The sequence below is a fragment of the Lissotriton vulgaris genome, chromosome 12, assembly GCF_964263255.1.
Source record: "Lissotriton vulgaris chromosome 12, aLisVul1.2, whole genome shotgun sequence".
Classification (NCBI taxonomy): Eukaryota; Metazoa; Chordata; class Amphibia; order Caudata; family Salamandridae; genus Lissotriton; species Lissotriton vulgaris.
Window position 1 is genome coordinate 502598406 of NC_141700.1, and position 19520 is coordinate 502617925.

The following is a 19520-nucleotide window of genomic DNA, read 5'->3' on the forward strand; positions in this document are numbered from 1 at the left end:
GCTTAATAGACAATGTTTCTCCACAAATATGCAGAGAAGGAATGAAAGAAAAAAATACTTTTAGAGCACAACATCTGCCTAAAAGGCGTCAAGGCGCAGTTGGTATTAGAAAGGGAAGAAGGAGCAAGAAAATGATCCCCTGCCTATCTGTTAAAGAGTAAAGAGGCAAGTTTACAGGGCCTTGCGAAAAGGAGTGTGAGATTGGAGGCTGGAAACAGAGTAGGGGAGCGAGTTCCACAGCTTGGATGTGGCCATCGAGAAGGCTCCACTTCTCTATCACAATTTTCGATGCTTAGGAACAATTAAGAGATTTCTGCCTGTGGATTACAGTTGTATGGGGGGGGGGGGGGGGTGGGGGGTGGGGGGTTGAGAGTGTAACTCAAACAAATTCCTGAGTTCTCCCAGGCCAGTGTAGGGTAGGGCTTTGTGAACAATACAAAAGACCTTTTAAAACAATTTGTTTATTCACCAGCAGCCAGTGAAGTTTCTGAATCCCCTTAGAAGCTGATAATTTGGGGATATCAAGAATTAGTCTGCCTGCAGCGTTTTGGAACAGCTGCAATTTAGGACGTACAGCATTATTAATATCCAGGTAAAGAGTACTACAATAATCCAACCTGGATATAATAAGTGCCAGAGCCACTTGCAACCATGTTGGAAGAGCATTAAAAAGGAAAAACTTTACTAAGGGATTTGATTATCTAAAACAGGTTCAGACAGTCCTGTTGACAGGTCGAACGATAGATTTTTAAATCGACCAGTACTCCAACATTTTCAGCGGAGTCTGCAGGAGTAGACAAGGACCCCAGCCCACCACAAACTGGACCACAGTGCAACACAAACTAGGGTGATTGGGTCATTCATGACAATGGCATCAGGGTGTGGAGTAATCTTGAATGCTTGTACGTATTAAATTAGAAAATATTACTTATAATGTCACAGAGTGCAACGATAAAGTCTAGTGAACATTTTTTATTTTAGAGAATTCATCATTTTGACATGAAGTATGTCGCACGATTTCCATGTCAATCTTTTGATGGTTCAGCTTGTGAGTTGGCTGCAAGAGCCAAGCTAGAGCCCTGTTAATTTGCTGGCTTTCTTATATCTAATGTGAAGTGTTTGCAAGGGCAAAGATAAGCTGAAGCAAGTCTCTGAAGCCCCGAATATGAGGTCAAATTACCACACAGAAAACATAATTGATGTTTCAACTACCTACTCACTCCTTATTGTACAGTAAATCCTGTTGTAAAACTATTCTACTTACAACAGCATTATCAACTGAGTTAGCAACTAGTTGGATTTAATAAAAGACAGATTAGGTAGGGTTCTGTTTTCAATGCAAGCTCTTAAAAGAGCAACAACGTCATCTATGAACTAAGCATGATCACTTAAAAAGTTAGATCAATATTAAAAACAAACTTGCTTGGGTCATACTAATCATGACATCGGAAAAAGTCATACAGCTACAAGACCACCTTTAAGCCTAAGTGTACTAAAAAAAAACGCAATACAAAAATGGATCACTCCTTAAGCTAACAACTAGCTTTATTTTAACAAAGTATTTTAAGGCAGACAGCACTAGGCCGAAAAAAATAAAAACACGACAATGGAGGGCAGAAAAATTACTTGGCAGTCTTAAAAACATGGCCACTAATAACTGTTCTGCTCAATAAACGTGTGCTTCAGTATTCACTACTGATAGCTTCAGTTAAGTTACCAAATTGGTCAGAATGTTCAATTAAATTTTGTATCAAATTCCATTTTAACAAACAGGTGATAAAATGAAGAAAAATCTGTTTTGACATAGCACTAAAGTATCAAAAAGACGCTTATATAATTTGTGTCCAGCAAACATTTAAGGAGTGTATGCAGATTCTGACATGTGTACATGGCAGGGCTAAAAATTGGATAAGCAATGCACAATAAATTGCCATCCAGTAAATGACAAAAGTGGTCGACTTTTTAAACGTTACAAAAATATCACAAGATGTACTCCTGCTACAATGCTTACCTGACTGATTGATGAGACAGGACCTTTAGAGGGGACACTGACAACCAGTGACACACATACAAATGGCGTTTGTTTGTCAATACACTGATTTATCTACAACCATACCTATTCTAGTGCAAACATGTGGTACGCACAACAGAATTTGAGAGGAAAAGCTACCATGAAACAAACAATCCTTTGAGAATCTAGGTAAAAAAAAAAAAGAGTTCTACAGCTATGCTGTACAGCAAACTACCACAAAGCATAAACGTGACAAGTACAAAGGCTTGCCTACAAGACATTTAACACATGAAGCAAAAGTGTTAGATCTGCATCATTATTCCTCAATCCATGTCCCTTTTTCATAACATTGTTTATTCGCCAAATGTACAATGCGAAAAGCACAAACTCTCAAAAAATAGAATTGTTTGCAATTGAGAGTACCACACGGTTAACTTTGAAATTAATATTAAAAAAGGAAACAAAAAGACACCTTAGCATATGCTAGTCCGCTTTCTCCATGGTGTACATAACAAAACCGTCCATTAACAGGACATGAAAAGTGCCATAAAATGTTGCATTGTCTAGAAATGCGTACTGGCCATTTTCCGTTACTAAACAGTTGCCATCTGTAATTCAGTTTTGTGGTAACAAGCTTAGTAATGAAGACCTCAAACTTCCTTTGGGCTGCTTTTACTCAAATGCCTTGTTTCGGGACCTGTTCAAATACTATTATTAGTTTTATTCTACTGTAATTCCATGAGTAGAATATCATGCACTAAACCACGCAGTGGCAAATAAAATGTTTTCACTTGTATAAGTGTGACGCTGCCGTTGCTCTGTGGTTCATAAAAAAGATAAGCTCACACCGGCAATAGTCTATTATTGCATTACTCGCAAGAGGTCTACATCTCAGACGTTCCAGAACATCTCAAAGCGGTCTTAATGCAAAAATGTAATGCTAATGTATGAACCCACGCTTGCAGTACAGGAAAAAAAGATTCAGTTTTCTGTGTTCCTTTAAATAAACCAAGTGGCACTTCTAAAGGCAGTATAAAAAGGGGAAAAAGAAAGTGTCCGTGCTGGGCCAGCAAGCACCATAATCTTTGAAATCCAATTGCGCACTTTACCGGGCGGGCATTGCTCTCGAAATCTCCCATGAAAGGATAGAGAGGTCAGGAAGGTGGACCTAAGAAACTGAAATGCCAAATGTTCTCCATCATTTCAAGACACAAAAGCTTTCGGCGTCCTGTGAAATATCGCGACGGAATCCACGTACAACATGGTCCTCTTGGGTTGGGGTTTTGAAGAGCACAGTCCTCCGATTCTCTAAATGACTAACCAGAGAACGAATGAGAAGGTCCGCTGTTGAGGCACATTGTTCGCGATGCAAGCCTTCCAACGCGATTATCAGCGTGGCCGAACATTTTAACGTCGGCCTCTGGAGTTCCATCAAAGCGTCGAATTAATTCCGCCTCCCTACTTCAATCCTGACTCACTATATACCAAATAAACGAAATTCATTACTTTCGCCGAGTGTGTAGTAGCTTCCAAAGTGAGTTGTGAGGGCAGGGACACCATGAACTTTCCAGAGGCGTTAGAGAGAAGGAACTTATCTGGGCGTGTTCCTAATGGTGTTCCCCATCCCACAAAGACCAGCATGCGATTATGATGGATGGTTAGTCCTTTGAGCTTTATCCTGGATGTATTATCTTATTGATTTGGGGTATGTTTACATGTCATGGGTGAAGGGAGTTAAAGTGTTCACGGTTTCATGAGTCCGCTTATGGTCTTTCTGTGATGGGCAGGTCACTGATTTCCATGTAGTGAGTCAAATGGATTGCTAATAACGCGCGTGGGGGGGGAAGAATATTTACCATTTACTAAGTGGAGATTCCCCCAGGGACGAGCATTTGATTAATGTGATCAGCAGACGACCACACCATGAGAGTAAGTTTTCCCACCATGGCCCAACACACCTTCACGCATGACCCAGATGGAGACCCACACACGAGCGGAAGGTGAACCACCATCTCGTGGATCCCCTCACACACAGTGATTGGAACTGAGCAGCAACCTGTCTTTGTGTCGGATCTCCTCGCGGAGACGCACTTCGCTGCCTCGAAGGTGGCGGATGCTAGCCTTCATCTCCTTCATCTTAACTTGCATCAAGGCGATGATGTCGCGCTGCTCGTTAAGCTTCCGCAGGAGCTCCTCGGCCGTGGTACCCGAGGACAGGGAGTATGAGTGGTCAGCGGAGGCAGCGCGGGCACAGGCCGGGGCCCCATGGCGAGCATCTTCAGGTGTGCCCTCATCCTCCCGCACCAACAACACCCTGAGAGGCCGTGCTGGAACCGTCCCCAGTAAAGCTGCTTCCTCGCCTTCTGCTTGCACCGTCAGGTCGATTGGGCGTGTCTCACTGTCACCCACAACCACAACTTCCACCTCATGGGGCTCGTCATGCTGCGACTCTCCTCCGCTATAGAGCAAGGCTGGGGCCGCTTGCTGCTGTGGCGGGGGCTGCAGGGCTGGCTGTTTGCGTCCTCGGCCGCCCCCACGGCGGGCCCGGCGCTGCTCATTCACCCCTCGCAGAGGGAAGATGGTGGGCACTCGTAAACTGTAAGTCTTGCGGCCGCCGGGGAAATGCAGGCTGCAGAGTCGATGGCCAGACGTGGGCTGAAAAGTGCTGAAACAACCGCTGACGCCCGCGCGAGACACATTCTTGAGCCAGAGCCGACGCAGCTCCGGGTCCTTGGGGAAGGTATAGAAGTGCAACTCCCTGTCGCGATGCGAGTTGCTATAGCATCCAGGCACACAGCACGTGAAACCAGGCATCGCGAAGACGCAGGAGGGGCCTGGGCCCTCAGAGCTGCTATAGCGGGGCCCAAAAGCTGAAAGCAACAAGCGAACCGGAACTACAGGTCCCACAATGCTAACTGGTTCCGGGGACAGAGGCGAGCTCGACGATCGGACTTCGCATTTAAAGAACTACATAACCCACAATGCAAACGGCTTCCGGCATAAGAACAAAATAATGCAGTGAGAAATAAATTAGACTACACCTAAAACAAAATGCTTTTGAAGTTCGTATGAAAATAGTGTTTCTGAATAATATGTTACTTCACATAAAAAGCTACAGAGGAAATGATTAGCACCTCCGGCTTCTAGGACGAAAAAAACGGACAGCCGGCGGACTACAGGTTCAACGAACTGACAACTACTTCCGGAGTAAGTGACGACCCTATTGACTGGACCAATAAGGACGAATGAAACTTGTCTTTCCTTTAGTGTCTCGTAGTTTTATACGCTTCCGGTTTGAGCCTCGAGCGTGACGATTCACGACTTAGAACCACAGACCTAAAAATAACACTGACCACAACTTAAACAAGAAAGCGTCGAACTCGGAAGGACAATTCTAACATACAAACGTACATGGAATTGACAATTATACACCCTACAAGGCTCAGATAGCCGCTTTGTTCATTAGGAATTTGGGGAAAGTAGATATCTTAAAAAGTCGGAAACTCAACGTAGTATTCTTATTTCCAACATAACAAATGTTCAAGAAGCGGGAACTACACACAACTTTTCTGTACGCTGAGTTTTGAAGTTAGCCTTACACAAACATGGCACCCATTCCGGACTTTTTTCGTAACCTTATTTTTGTTTTGCGTATATTCTCGCGAGACTTAAATTGAACGTGATGGCGCGAGCGGTGTTACCGGAAGCTAAACATTGAAAGAATTTGAGATGAACTTTATTACACTTAAAGTTTTTTCAGGGATTTTTCTGAATTACTCTCAGGAGAGGCTGTACCCACGCCAGAGTACGCAGGTGGAGACTGGACAGCTCTATATTCCGCACGTGTCGTATACGAAGATGAGAACATCTGCAGCGGTGACTTATAGAGTATAGAAGGATTAAGGTATGTGGGTGATTAGGGGTTATAAGTACATACTTGTCAAGTTTTTAGATGTCTTATCTGTGACATTTCTAGGGTATGGGCATGGTTATGTGTGACATTCTATTGCCTAAGTGTGACACTTCTGGTGCACTGTTGTCTCTACATCCTCCCCAGTGTTCTAGGTCCTTGCTGCTCAGCCAGTGTGTGAGGTCATCTAGAATCAGAGGCAGCTCCTCGCAATGGTGGAGGAGCGTCGCCCCACTGGCAGAGCCAGCAGCTAAAAAAGAAAATGATATTTGATTATCATTTTATTTCTAAACACTTGGCTCAGCTGGTGTGTGCAGGAGGGGATAGGAGGAGTGCTACGTGCACTCTCTAAGTGCACATGTGTTTGGCTGGCCGTCTCCAGCCGACCAAAACACACATGCACCCTTAAATTTTACCAGCCCGGCTGCATTGAGGAGCTGGTGTGGACAAACCCCACAGTTTCCCTGGTGTGAGCAGGGCGTCTTTCTAGCCTGCTCAGGCCAATCCCCATGCTGCTCAGTGTTGTGTTCATGTCAGCTGTTCTGGTGTATGATCTCGCAAGGTTCCAGTTTTTGTGTTCTCGAACTGTGGAATCCTGTGAGTCATACGTCGACTGAACTTCGCTGCAAGAGGAGCGTCCAGGCTGTCCTTTTCATTTTCTGCCGGGTTCAAGAATAAACCTGATACAAGGAAGCCTACATGTCTCTGTGTTTCCTTCTCAACACTGGCGACGAGCTTGAACTCGGGGAACCCACATGCCTACAATTAAGAATCTCCAGAGGTTGCGTGATTCAAGAATTTACTCCTATCGTTTTGTGAGGATCCTGGTACCAATGTAATGTGAGGATTTTCAGCTACCATCCTCTATCTACAATTGTTTCACTTGCGTCAAGCATTTTCAAGTTGGTCGGATCTTCTCCATCTGAGATTGGTGCTCTTATCGTCGTTGGCAGTTGAGTGTGCGCGCAGCTTCAAAACTCACCTGAGTGCTATTTCGCGCAACACTCTTGCCTCACCTTCTTCCGTGCTATGTCTCCTTCCACCTTCTTATGCACGCACCCTGGCAACGAGTGGTTGTGATGTTCTATGCAATGTTGTACCTTGCAGATTCTGGTATCTAAGGAACAACGCTCTTCCGTGCTCTATGCACGCAACACATGTATCTACGTGTAGGCCATCTTTGTTAAGGTCAAAAGTCTTCATTTGGTTTCTTAATCAGTGACACACACGCCATCGTGCTCTGTCATTCTCATCGTTCGCTTCAACGGTAACACACACACACCGGCGTGTTTGCTTTATAATACCACATTTTTCTTACCTCTCAACATTGTTTAAACATTTTTTTTTATATTGATTTTTGCACGGTGACAGTCATTTCCAACTTGAGCTACAACAGTGACGCACACACCTTGCGTCTAATATATGGTGATTATCAACTTCAGCCTCCCAATTGATGGTAACTCTCATACATGCTCTGCGATTGTTATTATTTTGCAGTGCTCCTGCTAACACAAATGGTATTTATCTTTATTTGAGATTTAACTTTGCAGATTGTGCCATCTTAGTCCTATCTAATGTGCAAGTTCATTTTTACTCTTGCAAGTTTAAATATGGCCACAATGAACTTACCGACTCCTCAACCGTTAATGATTAAAGATGGTGAGGTGTCCAGTTTGAGGTGGGAGGAATGGAAAGACTATTTGATTAACTATTTAGATGCTTTTGAAAGTGAAGAATTATCTCCTGAATGGAAGAAAAAAAGGTTATTACGTTGTTTGGGCTCTGGTCGTTTACATATTTATAATAGCATAGAAAAAAAACTAGAGCAGGTGATGAAGGTAATGTTTTTTCACATGCTTTAGCTGATCTTTTTATCATCACAAACAAGGTGTTGATGAAAAAGTTGAAGACTACATTGCTGCGTTAAAGAATTTGGCTTTGCCTTCTAAATATGGTGTCATTGAAGAATAATCGATTCGTGACCAATTGGTTATGCATTGTAACAATACGCTTTCACAAGACAAATTGTGGATTAATGGGGACACCAGTCTTCGTGAAATCACTGCCATTATTTCTAAAGCTGAACTTGCATCTAGGTGTGCCAAGACGGTTGTTTCTTTTTCTAGATGTGTTCAAGATGAATAAGTTATTAAAATTGTAAGAAGTTCTCATGTTTGTTCCAGTGAACAAGGGAAGAAAAAAATTGAGACATGAGTAAGGCAAGACAAAATATAAAACTTTTTCAGGATGACAGGTTTGCCGATTTGAAAGGAAAATGTTACAGATGTGGAAGTTCTTCTCATTTTGCACACAATGAAAGGTGTCCTGCTTTGGGACAAAGATGTGCTAAGTGTAAAGTTTCTGGACACTATGCTGGTGTCTGTCGGAAAAAGTCTAAATTTGTCAGATGTGTAGTTGATGAGCTTGTACATGAGGAAGATTGCTCAGATTCTGAAGCTGAGGAATCAAAACATCCTCTGCATTAGGGTAGAATCTGATGGGGATGGAAGTAAAATAAGGAAAAAAAACTGTTTGTAAAGTTGTTCCTGGGGGTGTACCGGTGACAATCATGGCTGATTCAGGTTCTCTGTATTCTATTATCAATCAGGATACCTGGAGTGAATCTTTTGAACAAAAGTTGGGGATTTTTTTTTTAACTCCTGCTATTCACCCTGTGAGTTATACTGGTGAGCCTATTGATTTGCTTGGTTATCGGAAGTTATCTTTTGAATTCAAGGGAAGATGTGCAGAATGTGAGCATTATATTTCAAAGTCTGGCCCGTGCGTCCCTGGATGGTGGGATTAAGGTGAATTGAGGATTTTACTTGCTCCTAACAGTGCTGATCCAGTTTTAAGTGTGTCTTAAACTAAAAGTGAGGAGTATAACATGATTATTTCAAGATTTCTCAAAGTGTTTTCAGGGAGTGTCAGAGAATTGAAAGGTTTTTCACATAAAATTGTCCTTAAAAAGGATGCATGTCCATGCATTCACAGAGTTAGAAACATTCCCATGAGTGCCAAGGAGGAAGTTATCAACTAATTACATAAATTGGTTGATAATGGACTTATTGAACGTGTAGAATCATCTGACTGGGTTACCCCCTTGGTGGTCGCTCGCAAGGCCAACGGCCGTATCCCTCTCTGTGTGGATTTGAGAACTCAATAAAACATTTTTGTTGATATTTTCCCATTTCCTAGAATTTCAAAGTTACTTTCAGCCACTAGGAATAAGCACTGGTTTTCCACTATTGACTTAACTTCCGCTTACCACCAGATCCCTCTTCATGTTGACAACAAATAAATGTTGGACGGAATGCTGACAATGCAAACGTTCTCCTGCAGTTAAAAGATCTGTGTTAAAACCATTGTTCTTTTGCCCACTACGCCACCACAGTTTGGACCCAGCCATATGCAAATCAGGCTTGACCGTGTCCCCCATGGAAACAGTCCAGACCGAACTGCCAGGCCAGGTCCTCCCTGGACTGGAAGCAAGAATCCTGGGACCGGTTTCAGGGTATGTCAACCCTCTTCAGCCAGGCTAGCTTGAATCCAGTAGCACAGTGAGCATGGGACACACATCCTGGCATACCCATCCCACTTAGGGCGAAAAGTGTTACAGCAAACAAATGATGGACGGAATTCTGACAATGCAAACATTCTCCCTGAGTCAAAAGATCTGGGTTAAATCCATCATTCTTGTGCCCACTAAGCCACCCCAGTTTGGACCCAGCCATATGCAAATCAATGTTGACCCTGTGCCCCATGGGAACGGACCAGGTCCTCCCTGGACTGGAAACAAGCACCCTGGGACCGGTTTCAGGGTATGTCACCCTTCTTCAGCCAGGCTAGCTTGAATCCAGTAGCACAGTGAGCAAGGGACCCACGTCTGGGCATACCCATCCCACTTAGGGCTTAAAGTGTTACAGCAAACAAATGATGGATGGAATGCTGACAATGCAAACATTCTCCCCCAGTGAAAAGATCTGGGTTAAATCCATTGTTCTTTTGCCCGCTACGCCATCAAGACTGATTTTCATATGGCTGGGTCCAAACGTGGTGTAGTGGGCAAAAGAACAATGGATTTAACCCAGATCTTTTCACTCGGCATTCCGTCCATCATTTGTTTGCTGTAACATCTCTTCATGTTGACAGCAGGCATCTTACAGCTTTTGTCACTCCAATTTGCATTTTCCAATTCAAGCGTGTACCTTTTGGATTAGCATCGGCTGTGGCCATGTTTCAGAGACTCATGCACCTGATTTTCATAGATAAGGAAAACATAGTATTTTTTCAGGACAATATTTTTGTTATGGGTCTGATAGAGCAGAACATGATAAAACTTTGGTTAAAGTTCTTGAGGTCTTAGAGCAAAATAGTCTTATGGCCGTGGCATCCAAATGCAAACTAGCAAGAAGTAACGTTGCGTATCTCGGTGATGAGATTAGTTCTGCTGGAATTAGTCCTAAATTTGAACTTGTGGATGTTATTAAGAATGCACCTGTTCCTCAGAATAAGGATGAGGTCCGGTCCTTTCTAGGGTTGGCTGAATTCTATTCGAAATTTGTACACAACTTCTCTGGTTAAAATGTACTGCATTAGGCAACTCCTTTAAAAATGTTATATGTTTTTATGGTCAAAGGAATGCCAATGCAGTTTTGATTGTATAAAAAATGATATTTGTTCCGCACCTGCACATAAAGGTTTATCTTCACGTCTCATTACTACCGATGCCAGTGGGAAAGGTCTCGGTGCAGTTTTATCACAAATTCAAGAAGATGGTAAAGAATGCGTTGTTGCCTTTGCTTCCAGAGCCCTCACTAGCACAGAAGAGAAATATTCAGTAATTGAACGTGAGGCTCTTGGCTGTATCTGGGCTCTTAAGAATTTCAGTCAATATATATGGGGCACATGTGTCACTGTAAGGACTGATCATAAACCCCTGACCAAAGTACTTAGTTCTAGAGGTCTTAGCAATGTTTCACCCAGGATTTCACGCATGTCTGTCCAGTTGTTAGATTTTGTGTACAAAGTAATTTAAGTTCCTCATGTGCGAAATATGAGCGCTGATTTTCTCTGGAGATGTCCTTTGCCTATTACGTGTTAAGAGAAAATGAGTGGGGTGATTGGCTTGTTGCTACAATCAGACCCCCAGGGTATAGCGGCATGGATTAGCAAATTTAGCGGCATTTTTGCGGCAATTTATTTGACTCGTAGTCATTCATTTTCAGTCTGAAATCAATGGAAACTTTTTCAGCAGAATATTCCACTTTGCAATAGGCATGTTTAAAGTTTCTGCAGCTCTACGGAAGCACAGCTCCAGTCCTAACCTCATGGGAGGGGGCTAGATTTCTCTCTGGGATGTTCTAGTGCCCATGTGTGCACCCCTGCCGGGGCATCGCTGCCTCCCGGATCTGTGAGGCAGGACACCTCTTCCTCAGGCACCCTAGGGCGCAGGGTCGTTGTGTGGTACTATAGGTCAAGGAACTCTTTTAATTAAAAATATTTGGTAGAACGCACATATCCATTCTTGCTTGCATACAATTGTGTTGTAAGGAGGCCATGGGCCCTGATGCAAGCAAAGGCAATATCTCCTTTGACTGCTGTTTGAGTAGTAAAATGCAGCATTGTTGAGACTCTGTGGGCTCTCAGAGATTTGGGGCCCAGTGCCACAGCACCTTTTGCACCTATGCGAGCCATGCCCATGTTGGCCTACATAAACAAAACTTAGAACAGAAAGCAAGGCTTTGAGCCCACAATACATGAATTTATTTTCTCCAAAATCAACAGAAATATGCAGAGAATTATTGAAATATGCAGATATTGGTGCACCTTAGTTTGCTTTTCCCATGTGCTGGGTAAATTATGAACAGAGTGGCTGTCAGAATATATATTTTTTACTCGATCTTACCCTTTTGTTAGTGTTTTATTTTTCTCTGTAAATTTGAAGTGCATAGATTTATTGAAGCCATTCCAATATACACACCTGGTTAGACATAAAAGGCTAATTCTTTTTTATCTCTGCCTGTTTAAATTATTCCTGTGCATTCATTTAGGGGATGAACAAAGTTGCTTCCAACCTGCTGGCACCAGTTTCACGTTTAGCAAGCCCTGTGTTTTTCGTTATTAACCTACATCCCTCTGCGCGCTAGAACACGTACACCCATACTTAAAAAGGTAGAGCAAAACAGAAAATCCCACTGTGATGGTGACTTATTTACAGATCTGACTGAAGGTTCTTAGGTGGGCATGAAAATACAAAACAGTCTTGTTTACAGTCTGGTTAAAATGAGGTAAGGAACATTAGGTGACTCACGTTTTGTAAGTATTGAGTGGCCAACCAGAAATTTACCAGACAATCATAACAAAACACACTCCTGCAGACACTTATAACTTAGAATGGGGACATGCATCTGGCGCGGAGGAATAGACTTTTACAAGGGTTGTAGACCAGAAGCTAATTTCCCGAAAAAGAAACTGGCAGTTGGCCTGTAAATTAGTTTTTTGTTTGTTTTTTCCAATTTGAGTCTTCCTCACTGCTTTAAAGAATCTGCATTCAAATTGACATTGTTATCTTCAGGACCCACTGGAAGCTGTGAAGTTGAACTTTTGTCTGATCTTAGTTTGCAGACATTTTTATTTCACAATCAAGGGCCTTACTTTAGCTTACCTGATGATGTCCTTTACTGTTAAACGCCCCGGCATTCGTGTGCTTTATAAGCCCTTTACTTACTTATTGTTGGAATCACAGTTGACCGGTGCCTAGTATCAACAGCTCAGAAATGCAGCCATGTCACTTCCCCGTATGTTAGCCACGGCAACAGACAGTTACTAGCTTTGCACCTTCGAATGCAGAAGAGCACGAAGAAGAATTGCTGCTCCGTGTTACTTTCCCTTCAACCTAACTTTGCAATAATATCACGACTATTGATTGCAGTAACACAATTATTCTAATCGTGTTACTACTGCAGTCAAGTTGACATTCTCTAACTGGAGCTCTCTGGATAACGTGACTTTTAGAATGGAATGGACAATAATGTCTTTTTTAATCTACTTCCACAACTTCCAGTCGTTTCCTCATTGGAAGGTTGTGCGGGCATCAAGCGCGGCCTTCAGGGCGCCATTATCTTTACCTTATCTCTGCATTTTAGATCATATACATAAATAGCGTCTGCTGATTGCTGAAATATATAAAAGCTCATTGTTTCTCTCACCCAGCCTGTGACCTTTGAGCAGGGTTTGTCAGGTCCGCACTCTATCAGATTTCTTGTTTTCCCTTTTTCGCTGTTAAACTTAACTTTTAGTTAGTGATTAATTTGTTGGGTTGCGATATTTGTGTTCGGCACCACGGTGTGCATCGAAGTGAGCAGCAGACGAAATCTGAGATTTCGAGAAGGAGCGGAAGGTTGCACCGTGGATGCCTCCTAGACCTGAATGACGGCCGCTGTGGAAGAATGTTTGGGCACCCCCCTGGGTTATGGAAGCCTGTCTTTACGAGGACAGCCCCCGCAGCAGTTCAGAACATCTTTGATTTTATACCGTTCACATCTTGCAATTCATTCCTTTATTTGTCAATATAAGGAGATTTAAAAATAGCATCTTTACCGTCAATTGCCAACTTTTTATTCTTACTTCTCTTTAACTAAAAGCACGCTCTTACAAATGAAGCGTTCGATAAAAATGGAGCTTCCCAAGGAAGAGGTAATCAGTCGCTGTAATCGGACCCCCCAGCAGTGAAATACATTCATACCATATATTACACTAGAATCGCTTTACACAGAGTTTTGCAGAGTTTGGCAGCCAGGAAGCAACTCTTTTATGCCTGCAGGCGACACCTAGTGACGTGTGCTGCGTGCAACCAATAAGAAGCCTTCATTATTTCCTTTCCTCAGGGAGACCCTTTTTAGCGGCCAAATCAGCAAATATCGTGGCCATCGCGCTAATCTGCCGATTTCGCGAGTTTTTCGTGAATCGCGAAATACTGGAGGGTCTGTACAATCTTTGGTGATGAATTGCAAAGCATTTCCCATGATGAGTGGGTTTAAGAATTGTTATGTGACTCCACTTTAGTTTCTGTCCTTGACCATGTTCGTAAGGGGTGGCCAGCAAAAGCACATTTGGACAGTGATCTTTTGGCATTTTGGGAATTTAGAAAGGACTTGTCTGTTGAGGATGATCTTTTACTTGGGAGTGGAAGATTGGTTCCTCATTTGGATTTTCGGAAAAAAATGATCAGTTTAAGCCATTAGGGCCACTTCGGTATGGTGAAGTGCAAATCCAGAGTCAAACAATCCTATTGTTGGCCTGGTCTTGACAAAGATGTTGAGAGAGTTATCAGAGATTGTGTACAGTGTACTAATTCTGACAAGAGCTTAATTACTCATAAATCTCCCTTGCACCTTATTGTTGTCCCTGACATGTCTTGGGATAGAGTAGGTATTGATATTTTTGGTCCTGTAAAAAACTCTGTAGGGATGCTGAAATATATTTTGGTCTTATAGGATCACTTTTCGAAGTGGCCAGAATACAAGATTGTTGATAGGCCGGAAACATGGCGCTCGCATGCTGAGCGGTAGCGTGCGTCCTCCCAGTCTACCTCTCCCTCATGCGAATGTTGTCGGTTTAGCAGCTGATTACCTTCTGGGTCTGGTCCTTTTTTTCTCTCCGTGCTTTCGCCAACGGGAGCTGCACTGAATGTGTCCCGGTGACGCCGCACGGTTTCCATATCCCCCCCCCTCCTGCCGCACTGGTCTGGAGCTGAGACGCGGCCACAGAGCGGCGGCCTGCTGTCTCCTCCGGGGCAACACTGGCAGCGCCAGCACTAGAAGCAAACCGGGCATTGGAGCTTTCTTTTCGCCAGCAGTGGTGGTGTCAGCGGGGCCGGCCGGCCCTGGGGAGCAGGAGCTCACTGGAGTGGAAGGACTTATTCGTGACGGTAACTACCTTGGCGAAGGCGGTAAGAGTGCGGTTTCCCTGGTGCAGGAGGTGGGTCACACGGCACTACTAATAGAGGCTACAGAGGCTGGCCCCCCCACTTCAAATAACGCTGGGGGCAAGAAAGGGGGAAGGAAGAAAGCAAAACAGGCTAAGGGCACACAAGGCTCTCAAGCTCCTCAGGAAGGTGCTGCTGGGTATGCTTCGGGGGCAAGCACTGAAGGCATAGCCACTACATCAAGTGGTCTTATTTGTGACTTTCGACACCAGAAAGAGCCCGTTTTGGAGCAGGGGCTTCAAGTGAGGGCGAGAGGTGTCAGGGAGTCAAGAAACAAGGTCCTCAAAAAGCTCAGAAAGTGGCACTGAAAAACAGCTCGGCGCGCATTACCCCCTCTCTGCGTTCCTTTTTTAGGGTTCAGCCTCAGATTCTGAACATCAAAAATAAAGCGGCTCCTATTAACCCTATTGACCTGTATAAACCCTTTCCTGTCTCCAACACTACCCCTGCGGCGCCTAAAGTACCCTTTGAAATACCCTGTGCTTTCTCTATTTTTTGGCTAAACAGATGGAGGTTTCAGTTATATCTTCCGGGTCAGCCAATAACTCAATCAGTCTAGAAAATCCTACTCGCGTAGAGGGGCTGCCTTCAGTAACTCCTGGGGCCTCTTCTTCTTCTCTGCCCTCTTTGTCTCTTTGACCAGAAGCGCACAGTTTATGTGAGGTAGAGAGTTTAGGTGGGGTCTCGATAGAGGGACTCCTCACCTTTCTGAAAGCAGACATAAAACAAGGCTTCATGGTCTCAGCAGATAACCAATCGGAAATAAGGGCAGCTTATGAGGTGCTGGAGAAAAAAGTTGACCTACTTAATAAAATAACTGAATCCTTGGAGGGCTCAGTAGAGGAGCTTAAGGCAAACCTGGGGTCTGCTGAAGTGAAAATCCAAGCCCTACGTAGAGACTGAGACGCCATGCGGGAGAGAGTGGAGACACTCGAGAATTTCTCACTGAGGAATAATCTCCGCCTGTTGAAGGTTCCGGAGGGCAAGGAAGGGCGCGATATCAAGACTTTTGTGGTAGCACTATTAAAAGCCTCGTTGAATCTGGAGGAGCAGGTTGATTTATTGGAAAAAGACATACAAAGGGTACATAGAGACCCTTTTCGATTAAACCCCGGCAGGGCCAAACCGAGGAAAAACCTAATAAATTTTCTCACTTACACAATAAAAGAAAAGATTTTGAACCTGGCCTTGAAAGCTAAATCATTAAAAGGTCCAGATTTCCCATTTGAGGAACGCTCAGATTTATCCAAAGTCACTTTAGATTGGCAGTGGGAACTAGGCCAAAGAATGGAGAAATTCAGATCTCTCGGCGCCACTGTACAAATGAGATTTCCCGCCTTTCTGAAAATTATGTACAATAATAAAATGTACAATATTAGATCTCCACACGAGGCGGACGATCTATTGGAATCCTTAAGTGAAGTTTCACGGGGGAGAGAATGAAACCTGACTGAGGTTGGATTGGGGTCTTAGTTATTTAGTTAAGCTTCCTTTTTCCCCCGATCAAATCTTTTAGTACAAAAAAAAAAAAATTAAGAGCAAAGAAGGAGGAGAGATTGAATTATAAAATGAATTCAAAATAATTCACACTTAAAAAACACTCAAACACACAAAAAAAATCGAAAAGGAAAGTAGGAAAAAGGGAAACAATATGAAGAAAAAAATAATATAAAGGGTAAAGATTATTTTTCATAGATAGATACACACCCAAGTTTTTAGGTCGAGGCTACCGTCGCACTGCGAAGCAGTGGGAGGAGCCGAAGATTTTATGTCTTCTACAGTGGGGCTTGAACCCGGCCCTCTACTCCATTGGCTGGCCTCGTAAATGCTGGTTAGCCATTGGAGAAGAGGGGCGTCACTCTGTTCTAGCCCCGGCTTGAGCAGATTCGGGGGCGTGGTTTTTTGCATTTTTTAATCAGTGACATCATCCGCCACTCAACTGCAAAAACACGCCCGAATCCCAAAATGGGCGTGTGTTTCTCTGAGGCATTTCCGCCTCGCCTCGGAGAAACGTGGTGGTCTTTCCGGAGCTGCTCGCCCCTTCCTTTCTGCTTTCAGGAGCTGCTCGGCTCCGCTCGCCTCCCCCCCTTCCCTCTATCCTCCTCTGTCGTGCTCTCGCCCCCCCCCCCCCTCCGCCGCAGCTCTCTCCTCGTGGCTTGAATTACTAAAGGGGGTTGCAGTGCAACCCGAAATCAGTCTAAAATGTCAAAAATCAGCCCGTAAGCGCAGCTATGTGTGCGTACCTGCTTTCATTGGAGCCTTTATTGTGAGGCTCATGGCGAAAAGTACTCTGCCTATTCCAGTAGAACGTGTTTATGACCGGCTTTTAACGAGTGTACAACTTTTACACAGTTATATCCAGTTAACAGGACAGCTTGGGATGGTGCTCCGCCTCTACCTCCCCGGAAGCCTCTCCCATTGCATGACAAGTGCGGTAATGGGCGGGGCTGCCTGCCACCGCGCACGCGCGCCCATTACTGTGACGCGCTCTTTTGGACTCCCGCTCGTCCCCGCTGGAGTCGCCGTTTCAATCGTTGGAAAGAAGCAACTGGAGGTTCCCGGAAGAGAAATGGAGGAGCCAGCAGGAGGTGGGGGGATCGTGAGGTAAAGGGCTGGGCGACGAGGTTCCGTGGCCATGTAGTCTGATGGCGGCTTGGGGATTGCCGTGCTTCTCTTTATTTTATTTAATGCATTTTTATAAAGAAGCACCTCTTCTACGTGTCTAGGCTAGCACGCGGACTCCTTCAAGGAGAAAACATCAGGGTTTTCCATGGGGGCGGTTTGTGGGCAGGGGGCGTATCCACTCAGGGGTTTACACCGGCTAAAGGAAATTATTCTTGTGGCCCTACTCTGAATAGAAGTAATAACCAAGAAACCGACACAAGCTGTTGGTGCACGTATTTGCTGTGCTTTGCCAAGACGCGTTGGGTTCTCATGGTGCTTTGTGTGTGTGCAGGGGCCATACATAGGAGGTTGCTTACATTTGCTGTGGATATGACAGGAAGTGGTAGATGGGAAAGGCAGGCCTAAGCCCTGAAACAATTTCCGTATTGGAGCCTAAAGGGTTGATAATGGTGCCACTGTACCTGTCATTCTAAGGGGGTGGAATTCCCGTTATTTGCAAGAGCACCTTACCTGAAGGCACTGGTGTTTATGGCAATGGTTCGATAATCTTACAATGAGCTGAAAAGACAAATCTCGCTACGTAAAATAGTGCGATATGCCTACATAACTGGGACAGTGTCGTCCCCCTCTTCTTGTGGTATTTGTGTCAGTGGGGTGTGCGATAGTACCCGACACAATCCACCCCTCAATTGCTTATTACCAATACATACTCTCCCTAACATGTACACAAAGATCCATTATGTTAACAAATAAATGTCACTTAAATCTAGCTCTAAACTCCTAGTACCCATAGTAAACCTGTCCCCCGCCTATATAAACTGGGTCCCTACAATGCAACCAGGTATGTGCAAATGAATGGTCTGAAAACTTTCTCAAGATGTGTGCAACATACACAGGCCTCCTCTCTAGTCTGGGACATTCCTGCAGCTTGCAACAGGATCTTGGAGATGGTGCTATATGTCAGACAGTTTCCTTGATGTTCATGTATATAGGATGTTGTGCTTATGGAGCCAATACATAATTTTTCTTTTCATCTCCTATTCCATGACTGTCTGGGCCCCTTGTTGCAGAAACATAACCCCTGCAGTTTGATAAACCACATAACATGCTAATGGTCTCTGATAACTTTCCCTGAACCTGTATGCTATGCTGAAGGATTCCAGCTACACCGGACTCCCTTATAGCTTTCTCCATTCCTACAGAGCTTGCAAGATTGAGATGGTTTAATGGTCTAACATAGTGTTCCTTTTAAGGATGCTTTGCATTTCTCAGCAGCACAATTTACTATTCCTCATTTTGTATGCTTGTTTATGTATATAGTATTCCGTTTCCTAGATATTGAAGATGTCAAATCAATGCTTACAACTAATCAAGGTAACAAGATTTTGACTGAGTTCTCCAACTTCTTTCACCCAAGCCAACCCCTTCTTACCCTCGCCAAAATATGCCAGCCTTCCAGCTTGGCCTGGCTCTTCCATAGCTTGGTGCATTCCTAGAGACCTTGCAAGATTAACTCCGAGATGGTTTGAGGCCTCCTCCTGTCCTATCAGAAGGAGGTTATAGATTTCTTGGACATTTTTCTACTAGAGTGGTGGGGTGTAATTTTTGACATTGTCGTAAATAGAACAATCTGTATTCTTTGTTCTCTTTTCCTACACAGCAACTCTCCTGTCACCTGGCTCTGTGTGTGTGTATGTGGGGCTGGGGCTCTGTGTGTGTGTGTGGGGGGGGCTCTGTGTGGGTGGCTCTATGTGAATGACTGTGTGGGTGGCTCTGTATGTGTGGCTCTGTTTGTGGGTGCAAATGCAATGGGTCTCGCATTTGCGAGAGATTAAGCTATTGCCATTGTAAATGACAATGCCATTTGTTTGTTTTAAAAACAAAAAATGTCATGAGCAATGCCAATAGCTCTAACTTTAACAATGCCGAGACCATTGCATTGTAAATGCTTGTTTCCTTTTCTTAGCACCAGTTGTAGATCTTAG

General features: G+C 44.0%; 2 protein-coding genes across 3 annotated transcripts in view; one reads left to right on the forward strand and one right to left on the reverse strand.

Annotated features, from left to right (window-relative positions):
- Nucleotides 1-1520: 1520 nt before the first annotated feature.
- Nucleotides 1521-4856, reverse strand: THAP11 (THAP domain containing 11). Its single transcript, XM_086945261.1, has one exon. It carries the CDS (start codon nt 4823-4825, stop codon nt 4037-4039), a length of 789 nt encoding a protein of 262 aa, XP_086801387.1. The 5' UTR covers nt 4826-4856; the 3' UTR covers nt 1521-4036.
- Nucleotides 4857-4942: 86 nt separating this feature from the next.
- CENPT (centromere protein T) overlaps nt 4943-19520 on the forward strand; it is a 1372670-nt gene continuing 1358092 nt past the window's right edge. The window contains exon 1 of one of the 2 annotated variants that reach the window (XM_086945259.1): nt 4943-5915. The gene's annotated coding sequence lies outside the window, so the exon portion shown is untranslated. The remainder of the gene's footprint in view (nt 5916-19520) is intronic. The other variant, XM_086945260.1, reaches the window with a different exon arrangement.

What these genes read in the sequence shown, in the direction of transcription:
- THAP11 (XM_086945261.1), bottom strand. Translation starts at nt 4,825, where the DNA reads ATGCCTGGTTTCACGTGCTGTGTGCCTGGATGCTATAGCAACTCGCAT.